This window comes from Micropterus salmoides, unplaced genomic scaffold (genome assembly GCF_014851395.1).
Source record: "Micropterus salmoides isolate LMB-PRFRI ecotype aquatic unplaced genomic scaffold, ASM1485139v1 Ms_hic_scaffold_3, whole genome shotgun sequence".
Classification (NCBI taxonomy): Eukaryota; Metazoa; Chordata; class Actinopteri; order Centrarchiformes; family Centrarchidae; genus Micropterus; species Micropterus salmoides.
The window spans coordinates 39,410,119-39,429,072 of NW_024042261.1; the positions used below are offsets into that span (position 1 = coordinate 39,410,119).

At 42.4% G+C, this 18,954-nt stretch overlaps 1 protein-coding gene across 1 annotated transcript in view; it reads left to right on the forward strand.

Annotated features, from left to right (window-relative positions):
• Window positions 1-18,954, forward strand: part of col4a3 (collagen, type IV, alpha 3) — a 71,303-nt gene that overhangs the window by 24,554 nt on the left and 27,795 nt on the right. The window contains exons 14-30 of the mRNA XM_038693846.1: window positions 1,350-1,394; window positions 1,535-1,597; window positions 1,914-1,958; window positions 2,248-2,301; window positions 2,395-2,436; window positions 4,534-4,615; window positions 5,241-5,276; window positions 6,284-6,448; window positions 7,129-7,221; window positions 8,531-8,626; window positions 8,939-9,009; window positions 10,357-10,545; window positions 10,693-10,861; window positions 11,087-11,179; window positions 12,322-12,426; window positions 12,518-12,612; window positions 16,632-16,782. Coding sequence (XP_038549774.1) covers window positions 1,350-1,394; window positions 1,535-1,597; window positions 1,914-1,958; window positions 2,248-2,301; window positions 2,395-2,436; window positions 4,534-4,615; window positions 5,241-5,276; window positions 6,284-6,448; window positions 7,129-7,221; window positions 8,531-8,626; window positions 8,939-9,009; window positions 10,357-10,545; window positions 10,693-10,861; window positions 11,087-11,179; window positions 12,322-12,426; window positions 12,518-12,612; window positions 16,632-16,782 — 1,594 coding nt within the window. The remainder of the gene's footprint in view (window positions 1-1,349; window positions 1,395-1,534; window positions 1,598-1,913; window positions 1,959-2,247; window positions 2,302-2,394; window positions 2,437-4,533; window positions 4,616-5,240; window positions 5,277-6,283; window positions 6,449-7,128; window positions 7,222-8,530; window positions 8,627-8,938; window positions 9,010-10,356; window positions 10,546-10,692; window positions 10,862-11,086; window positions 11,180-12,321; window positions 12,427-12,517; window positions 12,613-16,631; window positions 16,783-18,954) is intronic.

Consider the following 18,954-nt stretch of genomic DNA (forward strand, 5'->3'; position numbering starts at 1 on the left):
TAGGGTGCCAGAGATTTTCTGAGATTTTGCCATAATAAAAATTAGATGATATTTTGCCTCCTTCAAAAATGTGTTTGGAAAAGTCTAATATAGCTCTTTCACGCTACTGACATGAAGGGAAACAGGTCTTATGTATGTATTTAAAACTGAACAAAGAAACACAGACATCAAACAGAATGTGTGTTCTTTGATTATTCCGTTTCGAAACCAAATCAGAAAAACAAACAAACAAAAAAAAACATTTTTTGTTTGTTCTGTTTTAAAGCCAAAACAGAAAAATACTGATATTTAATGCGCCTACACTTGATAAACCTGCAGCAGATACCTCGCGGTGCCTGATTAAATGTAATTAAGACGAGCGTGAACATCAACATAAGTGGGTTTTTAGTTAGAAAAACAGGTTTCTAACTCACTAGCAGCTGGAACAGAAACGCTTTCCTGAGAATCCTCCGGTCTTTTAGATTTCTTCAGATGAATTCACTGATCGCTGTCAGTCCATCCGATGGTCCACAGCAACATGAACTGTTATTAGTTAAATCGGCGAGCTGGATATTAACGAATCATACACGGATTAAAAGCTTGAGGTGATTTTCGTTACCTTACAATGAGACATTTCTATCTACAGAATTCTAGTGTAGACGCTGATTAATATGTTTAATAAAAACAAAGTAGTAGCAGCAGCAGTGTCGGCTGCCATAGCTTTTCCTACGCGCTTGCAAAGTGAGTGTTGAGCGGCGACTGACCCGTTGGTCGCAATCAGGTTGCAGTTCGCAGCCCTCACCACTAGATGTCACTGAAACCTACACGCTGAACCTTTACAGTTTAAATTTAAATCGGCGACTATTTAGAGAAGGGTTTTGAGTCATTTGTTAAGAAAAAAAAGGTCGACATTCTCTGATTCCAGCTTCTGAAATGTGAATACTTTCAGGTTTCAGCCGTACTTGGCTGGTTCAGGCCTGTCGTGGTCAGCTGACTCCCAAAGCTTATCATATTCTTGCTATTCCTCACAGTGGTTAGTTCTTGAACTGCAACGGCTTCCCGACGCCGTTTGCAGATTGAAGCAACGCTGCTGGTGACCCACTTTTTTCTCCTGTTTCTTCTCTCATTTTTAACTCCAGTCATGAATTTTTCGGCATGTTTAACTCACGTGTGCTGCCTGCACGACACAGCGACCACACAGACGTGGAGTTTAGTGACGTAGCCCACTCGATAATATCTACTCACCCATCATTAAAGCAACAGTTCATTAAATATAAAGTATTATAGGTAAATAAAGTATTTCTGACTTGATGATACATATCACACACTGCTGTCTGACTGTTTCCACTGATCTTTCGGTTGTATTTCAGGGAGAACCAGGCGAAGCTGGACTAAAAGGTTGTCCTGGACTTCCTGTAAGTCAAAAGCGTCTCACATTTGGACAATCTGTCAATTCAAATTCGCATTATTGGCTTGAACATAGAGAAACAGCAAAGACTGACCCGTGTTGTTCTCTGAGCGTCAGACTGATGTGTGCGTTTGTTTTCTCCTGCAGGGTTTGCCAGGGAAACAGGGGATTAAAGGAGAGAAGGGCGGGCGAGGTGATCCTGGCTCACTGGTAAGAGAGAGAGAGACCTGACTGCTCGTTGAAGCAATGCTGGAGAAAACCAGCAAGAGACAGCAGGATCCAAATAAAATGATCAGCCGTGCTTATTTCAGGCTGTCGGGATGTAAAGAGAATTTCAATAAATACAACAAAAGATGCTTCTGAAATAAAATGCCTTCCCCGGCTTTACCAATAACATGGATCTATAATCAGAATCAGGCAGTTGGTGATTAATGTCTGAATATTATTTTATTGATTTTGTGTTTACGAGCTGATCAGAAACCTGGACCGCTGTGGTCTAACATGGCGTTTGGTTTTGTGCTTTTAGGGTAAACCCGGGAAGGATGGATTATATGGACAGCTGGGAGAAAAGGTAACATGCTAAGCTAACGGGAATGCTAACCAACTAATGCTAATGTTAGCTTAGCGATCTGCTTCATTCAAAGCGCAACTAAAAGCCAGATCTGTGTAAGTCCAAATCTGGCTGAAGAGCTCATCTGGTCTTTGTTGGAGTAGTGGAGCAGGTTCACTCCAGAACCAGAACCAAAATACATCCAGAACTGTGTAGATCCTTTGCTGTAACCCTGAACAGACGTGTTGTTGGCGCTGCACAGACCTCTGAGGCTGTGGAAATAAAATTAACTTTGGCTGTGTGTCTGCAGGGAGACCCAGGTGTTCAAGGGTACCTGGGCCCTCCAGGTATCGACGGAGCCACAGTGAGTACTGTAGGAGGTACAGGAAGTATTACTGCATTAGTACACTCAGTATTTGTCAGATTGTTTATGATGTGTGTTGTTGTGTTTTTAAAGGGAGAGAAAGGGGATCAAGGTCTTCCAGGGCTTCCTGGAGAGGTGAGTCTGAAGTGTCCACAAGTTTTTTTCTCTGTTGAGGAAAATGATTACTGACAGGAAGGATGGTCAGGCCTACCAAAATAAGAGCAGATTGATAAAAAACAAAAAGACACAAAAGCAACAACAACAACAACAACACAGGACTGTGTAAACCTTCTGTCAACCTACTCAGAGTTAACTCAGGGTAACAAACTCTGACCGCCTACACTGGAGTTAAACTACGACGGCGGATAAGATGTTGGTTAGTTGAGTCGGCGTTAACTTTGTTGGTGTGCGTTTGCATAAAAGGGGCGTGTTTTCACAACGGCGCATGCTCCCCCAGGAGAATGCACGTCGATAGACAAGTTAACGGCTAAATGTGTAATATTATTAAGATGTAAAGGTACGACTGCACATATGGTCCATTGTAATAAAAGGAGCCAGCAGAGAGAAGTGATGTGCGATACCACTTCATTCAACCTTCACAGCTAAAATAAGCCAGACGTGACTGTTTACTGTCAGCCAGAGTCAGTATTCAGTCGCAGGAAATGTGACTTCAAAGAAGCTCCTTCACAGAGCTGTAGAGCAGGCATGACTTTGACAGGCGGAAGGAAAAGTAGTTCCTACCAACCGAATAGCCTACAATTTGACCATCCTGGTGACAAAAAGATACTTATGATAAAATACACAATCTCTCCAAATGACTGAGTTTAGATATCGATCCCAGAGCAGGAAACATTGGTATCAGAAATAGATACTTTAGGATCCTCACATCTTTAGCGGAGAGGGGAGAAAATCCGAGAGGAAATTCAGCTTCCAAGATTAATCTACAAGTAAAAAACTTGAATATTCTCTGACATTATAGTCACACATTTATGAGAGAAACTTCACTTTCCAATGCTGCAACATCACACACAGACGTACGCCGTGTGTGTGTGATGCATTCATTGGAAAGTTGTGTTAAACTTCGCAATCAGATTTAGCAGTGAGGAAATACTGAGTTTAGCCCACAATCACTATCCTGCACCTCAGAGACTTTGCCCTGTCATACTCGTAAATTTCACACTTTTATCTAGAATTATTAACCCCGACCCTGGCTCCCTATTTTTTGGACGCGTAAAATAATCTAAATATGTGAAAACACTCAGGAGAATTCAGTCACAGCCTTCAGATGGGCTCCATCTCAGAAACTGTCCCATTAATTAATTAAGATCTCCTCCCTAAAGGAGCTCCCACAGCTCGGCTGCGGGGCTCGCTGTCTGAACGTGATGCTACTGTGTTCAGAATAACAAATCAGGATGAAATCCAAAAATATTTTATCAAGTCGTGTGTATTAATACTTCTCCTCAGTAACACTGAGTACAGAAGAGGTGTTTAGTCCACGTGCAGGGTAACCTCGAGTTAACCACCAACAAAACCTGCTCGGAGCAGTTTAGAGATGCGGTGTAAATTGCCATGGCAACAGACCTCGGGTAACACCTGTCCACCTTTCGTAGTGCGGGTTAATCTGGAAGTTACCTGGATAAGCCGGTTACTTCGCTTCGTAGTACAGGCCACAGGGCTGAATACGGGTAGTCTGAGTGTTCACACACTGAAAATGTTCTGATACAGGTCAGGGACCTCCCTGCGCTTCAGACAGGTATCATGTGCCAAAAAGAGGAAGGCGGGGCCAACGCATGGGGGCGGGGCTAATTGTATACTTCCTGCCTCTTGAGAACAAGCAGCAAACAGCCAGTCTTTGAACAGACTCACAGTGTCAGGAAACATTCCTGTGCACCGACCTCAAGTTCATAACACTTGCACAAAATACTTCCTTTTTTATTGCTGCATCCTTTGCACTCTGCTCCATCGCACTGTGTACATGCGTACCTGTATGTCACATCCAACACCAACATGTACATAATAATGATAATAATAATTGAACCCTTTGCACTGCACTATTTCTCAATCTGTCTATATTGTTTTTGTTTCTGTCAATAGTGTGTATATTTGTGTTCTCTTGTGTTATTGTAGTATTTTTCCATGAGTAAGCACATCGTGAACAACGTACAATCCAAAGTCAAATTCCTTGTATTTGTACACATACATGGCGAATAAATCTGATTCTGATTTTATTAGATGGTCTGGAATCACAGATTCCTGAAGGGCCAGCTCGGGGTCCCCGGGCCCCGCGGACCCCCAGGAGACCCTGGAGAACAAGGTAGTATAAAGACCAACATAAAGGGTTAAATACTGTGAAGGTTCAGACTGTTAAAGTTACAATGCTTTACATTTTTACTGTTTCAAACTCTACGTGGTCGGATGTGGATCGCCAAGTCGACTTACTGTTGACGTGGGAAGCTGTTTTGTCATGTTGTGAATGTTTTTGACTCAGGACAGTATGTTCAGGTTCTTGGACTTCAACTTTAAATGTAAAGCTGAAATAACAGATCAGCTGTATACACAGGATGTGGCCCCAACATGAAACATAAAGATGTTTAAGGTTGTCATTGTATTTATAAAATAATTGCTTCTGAAGTAAAAGAGTCAAAATAAAGGTATCAAGTTTTTTTTTGCTGAGTTTCAAATACGTCTTATTTATGACATAAGTCGTTCATTTATCTTTTTTCTTCTCAACAGTCCAGAAACAGAATGAAGAAAATAAATTCTTACAAAGATCGTAAAGATTTCTCAGAAAATGTTCCAGAATAAACAAAGGAAATATATATTTAGGATGAGCTACTCTTTAGGAATCTGGCCATGTAAACGTTCGACTCATACTTCGTGTAATCGTAAAATAAAGCTCTTCTTCTTCTATGTTCTCCTTCTTCTCTGCTTTCTTTCAGGACTCATTGGTTTTCCTGGATTTCGGGGCGTGCCAGGTACCCTCAACCTCCACTTACTGCTGCTGATGGGTTAATGATCAGATCACACTGAATAATCAATAACAATATTTACATCACAGAACTTGGAAACTATATTGTTCAGCAGGATTTATTGGATTTATTGTCATATAGTTATATTCTTTATAATGTTAAATTACATCACAGGGGCCAAATCTAGGTAGTTTTTATTTTAACTCTACATTTAACTCATGTGATTTGTTTTTGTAGAAATACTGGTTGGTTTCTGGATGACATTGGTTGTCTGTGGGAGGTTTAATATGGGTCATAGAACGTTTTTGACACGGGACCTCTGAGTGGGTTAATTTGGCCCCGAACGCACCCAAAACTCAAAATTTCAAATCTGTGTTTAAAATTGCTGTGCTGTAAATTAGATTACAAATAATTGCTCTTTTATTGTAAAAACAACAATAAATTGCTGTAATAAAAACCTGTAAAATATATCCAGTAATATACTGTAATTTCTTTTACAGTATTTAACAGCATTTCTCCAGGACATTATTATAATTAAGTTTAGGCGGAAATGGGCGTGGCCTATACAAGGACATTTAGCATGATTCCTTGAACGCGTGGATATAAGGTTTTTGATATGGGCTTTGGTATTCAGGAGTTCCGAACCCAAACGAGTTGACCTTGCTTATAGAGCCCCCTAGAGGTTGAAGTGTGCAAATTTTTGTGCCTGAGGTCCTCTCATGGGTCTGTACCTACCCTATGAGTGTTGCGTCTGTAGCACTCACCGTCTAGGCTGCAGGATGACGCATAGAATAATAAAAATAAAAACCAGTGCGATAAAAATAGGGTTCCCAGCTCCGCTGGTACTGGGAACGGTTCCCAGCCCCTCTCGGGCTTGGACCCCTAATAATAATAATAAAATAAGTATTGTAGTTTAATAGGTGACCCTGAACCGGTTTCTCTGCAGATGTCAGGACTCACACTGATTCCTCTGTAATAAGACTCTAAATGAAGACTGCACTGTTCCCCTTCAGGTGCCGCTGCAGATGGTCCACCAGGCCCCCAGGGGCCACCCGGCTCGTCTGGACCCAGAGGAGAACCAGGAGACCCGGGGCCCGTTGTCACTGGGTCCCCTGGACAGACTGGAGTCCCAGGAGGTCGTGGAGTTGAAGGAGAACCAGGAGAACCAGGAATACCAGGTGATGTGTTTATGGTCATAGCCACCGTCTTCATCCCAAACCACTTCACACTCTGCCTGTCTTTATCTGAATCAAAAGCAAAAGTTGTACAGATTATAAAACAACCTTAAGACAAATCTGTGATTTAGAGATGACTTGACAGAAGTGTTAATGAAATATTTTAACGTCATCATAAATATGTAGAAAGTGATGCCTGTAAATCAAACAATCATCTGTAAAACATTTCCTCTGCGGTGAAATCAGGAAATACAAAATATACAACAGCAACTAGACATATAGATACGTGAAGTGTCAAAGCAGCAACGTAAAGAATTCACAGTACTACAGACAGGGAGCTTCTCTAAAGAAACATTTCAACCGTCTTGTTCTCTGTCTGTAATAAGTTGTGGAGTTCCTCAGGGAAGCATCCTGGAGCCACTGATATTTCTAATAAACCTTGTTGAAAAGAAATAGTCCAACATTTCTTTGTGGAAATTACGTTTATATGCAATTCATTTGCAACAGGAAATGTTTAACCTATCAGACAACAGTATCTAACACAAGCATTATTCAGCTTTTTATAATTATGTTTAGACTCTTTCAGTAAAGAGTCAAGTGAGGTGATGTCAGTTTGGTCCATCACTTGGTAAAGGTAGCTGAGCACAAAGACTGAAGTCTCTCTGATTTGTTTTCTGTGTCAGATTTCCTGCCGGGAGACATTGGTGTTACTGGAACTAAAGGTTCAAAAGGACTGACGGGGTTTCCTGGAACCAGAGGGGATGGCGGGGAGACCGGTGAGTGGGTGAGAGTAAGGGGGAGTGATGATGTTACATGACATGATGATATAATATGAACGAGTCCAGTGATGTAATTTTTCTGTAGTCTGACCTGGACCCGAGCTCTGGGTTAAAACAGGAGGTTTGGAAGATGATATTTAAGAAAGAAACAACATAATTTCTTCTGAAATTCACACATTTAAAAGAACAGAATCTAAAACAATCAACACTTTTTACCATATTTACACTCATGTCAAAATAATCTAAATCGCTGGTTTAAAACTGTTCGAGTGGTCCAACTGTTCCTGGGATCTTTTCAGATCCCAGTACAGATACAGACCACCTATTCTGGATGTCATTGGATTCAAACCAGGACCTTTCTACTGAGGAGACAGACCCAACCACCGAGCTACACTTAGAGTGAAAATACAAAACTAATAATAAAAAGTGCAACTGGGACTTAAAAGTCTGTAAAATTAGATTAATTGCAGCAAGAGATGGCAACTGGAGCTTAAAACCAGTACTGAAAATATTAAACCAATGAAAAGCAGTTAGGACTACTAATAGGCCAAAATAAGAGCTTTGTTGAATTAAAAAAATCTTGTTTTTTTATATTTACAACCTGGTTAGATCCGACCCACAGTCCAGAAGTGGTCTGCAAACCACAAGTTGGGAACCACTGATATACACCGATCAGCCATACCATTATGACCGCTGACATGTGAAGTGAACAGCACTGATCATCTGGTTACCATGGCACCTGTCAGTGAGTGGGATATGTCAGGCAGCAGGTGAACATCGTGTTCTCTGAGTTGACCAAACTGTGATGGCATTTCCAAACCGGTCTGTTAGTCAGTACCTGTCAGAATTGGTCCAAGGAAGGAAAAGCAGTGGACCAGCAGCCAAGGCTCATTGATGCACGTGGGGAGCGAAGGCCGGCCCGTGTGGTTCGATCCACCAGACGAGCTACTGCAGGTCAAACTGCTGAAGAAGTTGATGCTGGTTTTGATAGAAAGGTGTCAGAACACACAGAGCAGACACAGCGGAGTCCAGGCCCCGACAGGTCAGAGCTGCTTTGGCTGCAAAAGGGAGACCCACATGATGACCAGGAGTCGGTCATAATGTTATGGCTGATCGGTGTAGATTATCACTCACAGATCAACTTAAGAGATGAGATATTATGCGACGACTGTTGTTTCTTGTACAAACCCTCTGATCTGATTCCAATCTGAAACATACAGTCCATATATATAGATGACTGTATATAGTTTAATAAGAAAAAGTACAATGCCGTGTTTTGCATAATTAATTGATTGGTGTTTGTCAGGTGATAAGGGGGAGATGTGCTTCCGCTGCCAAATTGTTTCCAGCTCCCCCGGACCTCCAGGTAAACCAGGAGAGACAGGTGAACAAGGGGTGACAGGTAAGAACCACAACTGATGTCTATTAAACAATAACATAAAAGTTGTTTTTTTTTTTGTTATTTTATTGCCTAAAAGTTTTCTAAAAGAGAAGACACAATATGAAGATAGCCAGGAATTAAAATGTTGACTACGCTGTGTTGAAAGGACTTTAGGATTTAACTGTAATTAATGTGAATGTGAATTGAACCTCAACCTGTTCACAGTGACCAGACCAGCAGACAGCAGGATCTGATCCAGAGTCAGATTCAGTGAAAAGATGATAAGCAGGTAAAATTCACCTGTCTGTGTTTGTGATGTCATTCTGTGTCCAGGTTCAGTCGGTGTTTCAGGACCCAAAGGTCATAAAGGGGTCAAAGGTTTTGGAGGACCAGCTGGTCCACAGGTGAGCTCACCGATTACTTCCATAAACTCTTCTATCGCAGAGGCGAACTCTAGATTCCTCTCCTCCTCTGGTATCTCCAGCTTTCGCTGCACATTAATACTATTAATATTGGGGAATGCTTCAACCACTGAAACTGTATGAAGCTAATTTCTCTGCACTCCAAAGGACAAGACACCTATCCTACTCTGCTTTGAGCTCTACCTCAAAGACCGGTCATTGTAAGTGGCGTGGAAAGGAGAAGAACCCCGCTCTTCTCAACATGCATCACCTCCCTTGGTCTGATTATCCACTCATATGGTTTTTCTTGCCACTGTTGTGCTGATGATAAGCAGCTCTATCAGTCTCTTCCACCAGACAACCCGACTCAGCAGGGATCTAACTCTGCCTCAGTGAAAAAACTCCAGACGTTTTGCGTTTCAAAACTCCGGAGGACTTTAGAAACGATGACGCAGACGCTCGGCTCCCTGATTGGGTCTTATAAGTCACGCAAAGCAGAAACATGATGCTGCCGACAGAGTTTTTGATTTGGTATTTTTATTAAAATATTCTGTACTGTGTAAATAACACATATCTGCCTACACTGGTGCTGTGCATGTCGCCGTTTACATTGCTGTCTGATTTCCGCCTCCAAACTCCCGTGTTACATTCAGTAACAGTCCCAGCTCGTTATTGGTCCATGCAAGATAGAAAAAACCGGGTCTGATTCTTTGTCTGTATTTATTATTTCTGTATCTGTATCTACGGAACAGACCATCTGCTTCATGTTTACACCGGCACACACCTGCTGTTTTAATTTAGATGGAGATCAACTCTGATAGGCAGCTTAAACACTGCCGTGGACGGAGATCGTATTCGTTTTAATTCTCCGTTTGTAAACTAAAACGGAGTTGTGTGGTTCTACTTGATCTACTGTGGCTTTGGCTGTACCTTCACTTTAGTTTTCACAAAATACAATCCCTCTTACAGTTTGCAGTCCAGAAATGAGACAAAAAATTATGGCATCACTTTGTGAATCAATGTTCAGGAATTGTTTCACCGTCTGCTGGATGTAGAGCCCATTTTCAGAGCAGATGAAATATTTATTGTTGCTGAATTTGTGAAAAATGATTCAGTGAGTGGAAAGAATTTGTAGCTGTTGCAGCATAAAAAGGTTGAAACTGTTTTATTTCACATGAATTTTGTCCTCATGTTGAGCTGAATCTGACTAACCAATGACTCTGGTAGAAAGCTTTCTGACTGGGTAGTTAGATCGTTACTTATAGACATACCAGGTATAAGTACAAGGTTGTTTATTTGTCATTATACAACACAAGGTTGTATACCTCACGTCTGTTACCCTTTCTGCAGGGCCCCTATGGTATCCCCGGCCTCCCGGGGACTCCAGGACCTGTTGGTGACCCAGGGGTCATGCAGAGAGTGGGGCAGAAGGGTGAGGCAGGGGACCAGGGACTGCCAGGACCACCAGGTTTTGAGGGGAAAGATGGACGTCAAGGAGTTACAGGACCAAAAGGTGTTGTGGGACAGAAAGGAAACCCTGTGAGTATCACATACATCATCCAGTCTGACTTTATCTTCACAGAACAAGGACTTGTTTAGATTTTGTTGTTTTACTGTCCACTATGAACAGGAGGGATGACGCCAGTTTCATGATGGTTTGTTGTTTGTGTTAAATCCTGCTCTTAGGGGCCTCTCGCGCCAAAAGGTAACATGGGCCCGATCGGGGAGACTGGTCCCAGAGGACTATTAGGACAGACGGGACCTTCAGGACCTCCTGGAATTGGGGCTCCAGGACCTCCAGGACCTCAAGGCAATGTGGGAGTCGTGGGACAGCCAGGAGATCCTGGAAAACAAGGTGAGTGTCTGGACTTTATGGTGGATGCAGAGAACTCATGTTGTCTCTGCAGAAACTGATGTCAGTGCAGCTGAGACGAAACCAACAGCTTCAGCCGTCATATTATGTAACTTTGACCGATGATGACTCATTTTGACTTGGATTGGATTTGATTGGTTGGCGATCCTTGATAAATACGGAGCCCGAACACAGACTAACTACCACTCTGTTTGTTTGTTCATTCAGGGGAAAAAGGTTCTCCAGGTGAAATCAGAACCTTTCCAGGAGATCCAGGACAGAAGGGGGAGAAAGGTTTATCTGGAAACACCGGATCTGATGGTGAGAAGCGATTTCAACATACCCAGGATGTCATCCAGTTATCTGGCTTCACTAACCCTAACAATCGGGGTCGGGATAAGCGCTACCACAAAGATGGTCCTCAACTCGGTGACTCAACCCAGGGTTTCCCAATCCAGCCGGGAGCGTGTTCACATAAAAGAGCCGGAGTTGGCAGCAGAGCGTCATATTTTACGAACAAGCAAACTGTAACACTACAGAAATACTACATAGGCCTGCGTTTCCACACACTCAAAGTGTTCCCACCATTGTTCTAAATTAACTTCATAAATAAACGAAACAAAAAATCCATTCATGCCATAAAATGAGCTCAGATAGTGTCTGAAAGACTGAATCTCAACATTTAGGCTGCTGGAAACTCTCCTCATTACCTGCAGCCACATCGCAGAAGGTGGGGCGGAACATGACTACAGTCTCTGTGGTAGGCCTATAAGAAAGCTCCTAACCTAAAATAAACAGCCTACGTTCATATTAAAAGTTTGCATTTCAGTATCCCTACCAAACTGCTCATAATATTCAGCCTCACATAAGAAAAATGAAACCCGTTTATTTTAACGGCTGCGACAGGCTGTGTGAAACGGACTGGGAGCAAATAAAAAATATTAAACACATTTCAAAGCAGTTAGTAGGTTTACTGTAAAAACCTGTAGGTAACAATAATCAGTCTCTGTACGATGATGTCGCTTTAGCCTACAAGAGTTTCTCCACATCACCGCAGCAAACATAAAAGCAGCCTATAAAACAGTCTGTGGGATCTCCTACAGACGCTGATGTCATTTCCCAGAGAGCTGATTAGTCAGTAGGCGGCGTTTTCATAGAGTTGTTCTCTTGTCTGGAACATAAACTGCTCCGGAGCAGGTTAGCCGTTCAGCATCAGTTACCATGGAGATCTACCCCGGTAAGTGGTGCTGAAAACCCAGCAGGGTTAACCCCGAAGTTACCTGGGTAAGCTCAGATCCTGCTTCGTGGTACAGGCCCCTGGTTTGTGCTAATTTATTCATTACTCTAATATGCACCACTAAACCCGGTGTCATCTCACTGCTTTTCACACTTCTTCCACAAAATCACCAAGACAAACACAGAGCTGTTGACCTGCTGACTCGCCTCGTCTCTGCTGTTCTCAGGTGTGACAGGAGCTCCAGGTGTTCCTGGATCTGTTGGTCCAAAGGGAGAACAAGGAGATGTAGGATTTTCAGTCCAGGGGCCTCCAGGCTTTCCAGGGGTCAAAGGTCAGGATTATGAACGGTGTTAAAAACAGTCAGCTGAGGCTTTAATAAATGAACTGAAGATGTAATCTTCTGCGTTGTTTTTTTGGCTCAGGATTCAAGGGCGTTCCAGGAGCTCCAGGTTTACCAAGTTTTGGGATCAAGGGACGGGCGGGGCCATCAGGCCCTCCAGGGATGCCGGGCCCCAAGGTAACGTTAACTCATACAGACAGGAAATCCCCATCATAAAGAAAGTAGAAGTTAAGACACACAGAGATTAGGTTCATGTTTCTGTGTACAGATGCTCACATATGTGCATCCACACATGCATGTAGACAGAGACGGGGACTCGAGTTTGAGAGTCGCACACACGGTGACTTGAGACTCGTCCTCAAAATACTTCAGACTCGACTCGGACTTGAGGTGCGGGACTCAACAATGATTATTTTTAGGAAGCGTCTGATGAGCGTGCTGTTATTCCCTCCCTGCGTTACCTGTAACCTGCATACGTAACACGTAGCATCAGCTGCGTGTGGCCGCACGTGAGAGAGGACAACAAACAGCTGCTGCGCCGTTCATCATAAACTTTGACTTTAACACTTCATACAACAAGACCCAAACAAAGAAGCGCTGAACACAAATAGGTTAGTAACCTGAGGTTAGAGAACATGTTTAGCTCAGCAGTGGCCATCTAACGTTAGCTTGCTTCTTGCTTTAGCAATGACCTACAGGAGGTTAACTCCGACTGTCGTTCATTATGAAAAGATGAATGAGCGTTTGTTTACCTGCCAAACTTGGTGGTCGATGGCTGCCATCACGTTAATTTTTAACGTTGGCTGCAAACAGGTTACAGGTTTATTGTTGTTAACGTTACAGTTTTATTTACTTAACGTTGCCCTGAGTTTGAGAGTCTGCGGGGTGTGTTGACTTACAGTAGTTAATTATTGCTGTCATTAATTGCATTGCACATTACATTACATTGAAAAACAGGTTACAGTTACAGTATTTCTTACAGCTACGCCATTTTATAAGCAGCCTGGATTGAACGCAGCAGCTGATACAACATTTATTATAACCATGAGACCTGACTTGGACTCTAGGTCAAAGACTTGTCCTGGTCACCAGGACATAAAAACTGTATATATAGAATCAGCAGTATAATCTGATAAGAAACGCTGAAAAGGTTTTTCCCAACTTGTTATACATACGAGATATGTGCATACAACATACAATCTTTAGTGTGGACCCAAATGCAGGACACCGATTCAGCAGGTGAAGTTCGAAGATTTAATTTAAAAAAAGGCGAGCGATTCAAAGTAAATAAACCATCCCAACGAACAAATAATCCAACTGGAAAACCAAGAACTGGAGGGGGAAGACGGGCAGACGGAGGACATCACAGGACAAAGCATTACAAGCTACACACTACATGAGACAGAGCTTCTACAAGCTACAAGGACTGAAGACACAGCAAACATATATACACACACAGGGGGCCTTTCAGAAACTAGACCCTCGTCACTTCCACTCCGACATGGAGTGAACTCTGGTCGGAGTCACCCTCCAGGCCTAATCGAGCTCCCTAACCCGCGTAGGGTTTAAATACATCGTCAACTTTCGGACGAACTCCCCTCTCTCCCCAGCATAAATAGGATCTGACGTTACCGCTGCTCTCACTGCTATAATACGTGTATCAAATAAACAACAGTGGTATTTAGATTAAAGACTGATGTTGAGGACGTGTCGAAAGTGAAAGCATTTGTCATTCATTTTGTGAATGTGTTCCTGTCGAACATGACTTTATATATTTATGAAAAATAAATATATTCTTTTATGAAAAGATTGATATTCATTGTAAAGAAAAGCCTGTATATTTGAACCTCTTTAACTTAGCCTATATGAAAAATGTTACATTCACAAATTTCAGTATAAATCATATAGGCTATGTTGTTAACCTGTGAATGGTGACGTGACAATGTTAGTGTAGTTTCGAAATAAAAAATCCTACCTGTTAACCGGCGAAGTCACATGGAACGCAAATTGAAAGAAAGGTCCCCCATCGTGCATCGTGTTACACACCTTCAACAAGCCAGCATCGGTGCTGACTCGGCATTAGAGGGTTTAACAACCCACTACCACTCCACCCTCATTGGTTATGGATGGCACTCCGGTTCCGCATGAACGCGCAAACGGAGTGGAAGTATGTAGGGAGAGGGAGTAGCAAGCAGTTTTGGAAAGGCCCAGGGACTAACGAGCAGGGAGGGAGCAACACAGGTGACCAGGATCAGGACTAATGAGGCAGAGAGACAGCAGGGGAAAACAGAGAGAGAGACAGGCATGCAGAGGGATAACTGGGGGTACAGACATAACCTAGGTAATGGACACTAAACACAGAATGATCATAAACCAATAAACAACTAATCAGGCAGAGATTACCATAACACTAGACAGGCAGACAGAAACCGAGCATGAAACAAACACCAGATAATAACAATACGACAAGAACTAGGCCAGCACAGATCCAAACATGAACAGAACTGAACACAGGCACAGACACCTGACACAAGAGAAGAAACAGACTAAAACCTAATCATACCGACAGACTACAGACGTAGAGCAGACATCTGGCAAAAATAACAACCAACACAGACGTACACAGACCAGGAGTAACACTAAGACATGAAACCAAAACCCAGACACAGAGAAACCAAAATCAAAACACAGAGAACACATGGCCAAAATAATATAACACAAAACACCTCAGGACAGGACCGTGAAAAGAACTGCCTTAATTCTTTGTCGCAAACGAGTTGTTGCAAACATACTGACATGATAGCAACAAGCATTTGCTGCAGATTTGGAACTGGCTCAATTGGTACTAATAAAGAAAATATCCCCCACACTATTACATCAGCAGCCTGGACCGTTGATACGAGGCAGGATGGATCCATGCTTTCATGTTGTTTACGCCAAAATTCTGACCCTACCATCTGAATGTCGCAGCAGAAATCGAGACTCATCCAACCAAGAAACGTTTTTTCTTCTTCTGTTGTCCAGTTTTGTTGAGCCTGTGTGAATTGTAGCCTCATTTTCCAGTTCTTAGCTGACTGGAGTGGCACCCATTGTGGTCTTCTGCTGCTTGGACGTGTTGTGCGCTCAGAGATGGTGTTCTGCACACCTTGGTTGGAACGAGGGGTTATTTGAGTTACTGTTGCTTTCTGTCATCTGGAACCACGTCTGCCCATTCTCCTCTGACATCGACAAGGCATTTCCGTCCACACAGCTGCCGCTCACTGGATATTTTCTCTTTCTTGGACCATTCTCTGTAAACCCTAGAGACGGTTGTGCGTGAAAATCCCAGTGGATCTGCAGTTTCTGAAACACTCGAGACTAGCCCGTCTGGCACCAACAAACATGCCACATTCAAAGTCACTTAAATCTCCTTTCTTCCCCATTCTGATGCTCACTTTGACCTTCAGCAAGTTGTCTTGACCATGTTTCTGCCGTGTGATTGGCTGATTAGCCATTGGTTTTAACAAGCAAATGATCAGGTGTACCTAATAAAGTGTCCGGTGAGTGGATACCTGTACTATTGGACTTTTGGTATAAATATTTGCACAAGTCATTTATACAGTTTAATGTTTTGTCATGTGTCTATCGTATAGGCTATCAGACAGAACACGAGGTGAAGTTTACGACCTGGCAAAGTGACGAAATTGTTTCAACCCGAGTTCAAAATGGTCATGAATTGCAGAGCTTTATGAATCTGAGCCATAAAGGCAGAAAGAGGAGCGGTTATAAGAGAAATAACCGGAGTTTCCACTGAGTTCAGAGATTCATCAGAGGCTGAATTGAAGTTCAGTTTGTAAAGTTTGGGGCACATAAATACTGTCAAAAAAATTAGGTCTCACGTATTTGACACTAAATCGCTCAATCTGATTTGAATCACCAAATTGCTTAATCTGGCAAGGTCAGAGTTCAAGGAAACCAGCATTTCCTTAAACTCTACAAACCATGTACATTAAATCTGTCTTTAACTTCCTCTCAGAGTCATAATTGTGACTTGAAACTGTTTCTACTGATGATTTATTACGACTAACTAACAATTACTGTGGCGCATAACAACATCACACTACTTCCTGTTTTGCTGGATGTAAATGGACGTCACAGTGGGCATTCTTCCTCATCCCATGGTGGTTTACTACTTTCATGTTGGTCTCTGTGGACAGGGGGACGGGGGTATCGGTTTCCCGGGTCAGCAGGGTCAGTCAGGCCCCCTGGGAGAAGATGGCTCCGTGGGGCCCCAAGGAAACCCCGGACCCCAAGGACCAGATGGAGCCCCAGGACCTCCAGGACAAGACGGACCATCAGGATCACAAGGTAGCTCATTTAATATCTGGACCCAGAGATTGTAACTAGTTAAAAATGAACCTACCAGTGGTGGTGGACTCCCAGGTGTTTTCTTTAAGAGGACATCTTGCTTTTAGTTGATGGTTACATATGGGACATTTGTCTTTTGACACGACTCCAACTTTCGAGACGTTAGAAACATGAAACTGAACTAAAGACCAACCTTTATAGTTGGTTTTCTTTGGTCTGAATCAGTGGTTGCGTTGGTAAACTTGTGTTTTCATCTTTGTTCAGGTTCTTTTCACACGTAAATAAATCCAAACAAACTAAAATTCATCAGTAAAAGCCAGATGAGAATGTGTCTGGAGCAGGAGACATTAAACACAGGAAGAAGGTCCTAAAGAAGATCCTATGTGCCAAAATATAAAAACCCTAGTCCAGATCAAACCATTCTTTCTGAATTCATCTGTTGATTTCGCCCCTCCGCATCCCAGCATGCAAAGCTTACCTGGCCACAGGAGCTTGTCTGGCTCAAACCTGAGGCTATAAGGCTGTGTGCCTTATAGTCGGGTCAGATCACATTCCCGGACTGCTCCAGGAACCTCCTGCAACCAGACCCTGACCACTTCCTCTAAAGAGTCTCTGTGAGGTTGTTTTGGCGCGACTACGATTGTTGTGTTCAGAACGAATTGTACCAAGGGGGAATCGCATAACCGAGTCGTTAACCGGACCAGGTTTGGAACACACAAAGAGAACCGAAGTAAATTAATTTCAATAAATAAATAAAGAGGGACTACATTTAAAGAAAAAAAATGTTTTGACATAGAGCACAAATATGAATGTTGAAAAAAAATAAAGAGTCTTTGGCAGTTGCAGAAATATCCACCCAGTGGAATCTAGACGCTGGTGGTGGTGGTGGTGGTGAAGGGGTGAATAGATGACACACGGAGAGGGACTTCTGATGAGCTCACCAGAAGGAACAATTGGGAAGACTGGTTGTGATGAAAACCGGAGGTGGGTTGCATCGATCTGACAGCTGACAACTAACCAACGAGATGATTGGCTCACAGAGGTCGTGGCAACACCTGATTGGTTTAAAGCAGACCTATTATTCTGCTTTTCCAGTCATATATTGTAGTTCTGTTGCTCCTGTAGGGCAGCTTTGCATGATTCAGAGTTCAAAAAAATAATTGTTTTATACTGGTTCTTCATGTAGGCCTTCATTTCAGCCTCTGTCTGAAACAAGCTGTAGACGCTGCTGTCTCTTTAAGGCCCCCCCTCTCAAAGCCCACTGTCTTCTGATTGGCCATTGAAACTCTAATTTTCAATTTATTATTATTTTGATTGTTTCATATTTTAGTAATTGTTTTGGTTTGGTAAGTTTTTTTTTTATTAATTAATTATTTATTAATGTGTCTATTAAAATACACACACATTTACGGTTTTATCTATTTATTTTATAATTTTTTTTAATATTATTATAATAACACACACGTTACCGTTTCATTTATTTATATACTTTTTATTATTATTATTTATTTTTTATTAACACACACAAACACAACTTAATGGAAATGTATGAAATTAATTGTTCTTATGTAATCTATATGTAGCTCTGGCAATACTGTTGTTATACATTCATGCCAATAAAGCTTATTTGAATTTAAAATTATCTTATGTGTTTACCAGGTTGCCGCAGAGATAGGGCTGCGTATTCCTTTGTGGCCGTGGCCAGAATGCTGGCCCACAAAGTTTTCCTGCCACTACAGCTTTCCTGTAGCTGCGGGTGAATCCTAGGTAGGCTTGTGGGTGTATAATTTTGGACGCTTTGCTTGCGGGAGGTTGCCTGGGGGAATCCACTTCTCCAGTAGAGTGGTCACTCATCAGGGCAGATTCACCGGCATCCCCGTGGGAGGGTGTCCCCCGGAGAACTCTTCCTGTTTACACCGTGACATCATTCATCGCCACGGCTAGATCTGAGGGGGAGAATCTGGATTGATTCCATCAATAAACTGGAGTAACATTCTATGTTTTTCCTTGGTTCTGCTAGCAGCCAAGACTCAGCATGGTGCTTTTATAATTAGTCCTAATTTTATCTGACTATTACCAGCAAGATGATCCACAGAAATGGTGAACATGATGAGCTTTCCCCACATTCACAGAAATATTGGGGCACCATCTGGGATTTTGGCCCTTTGGACA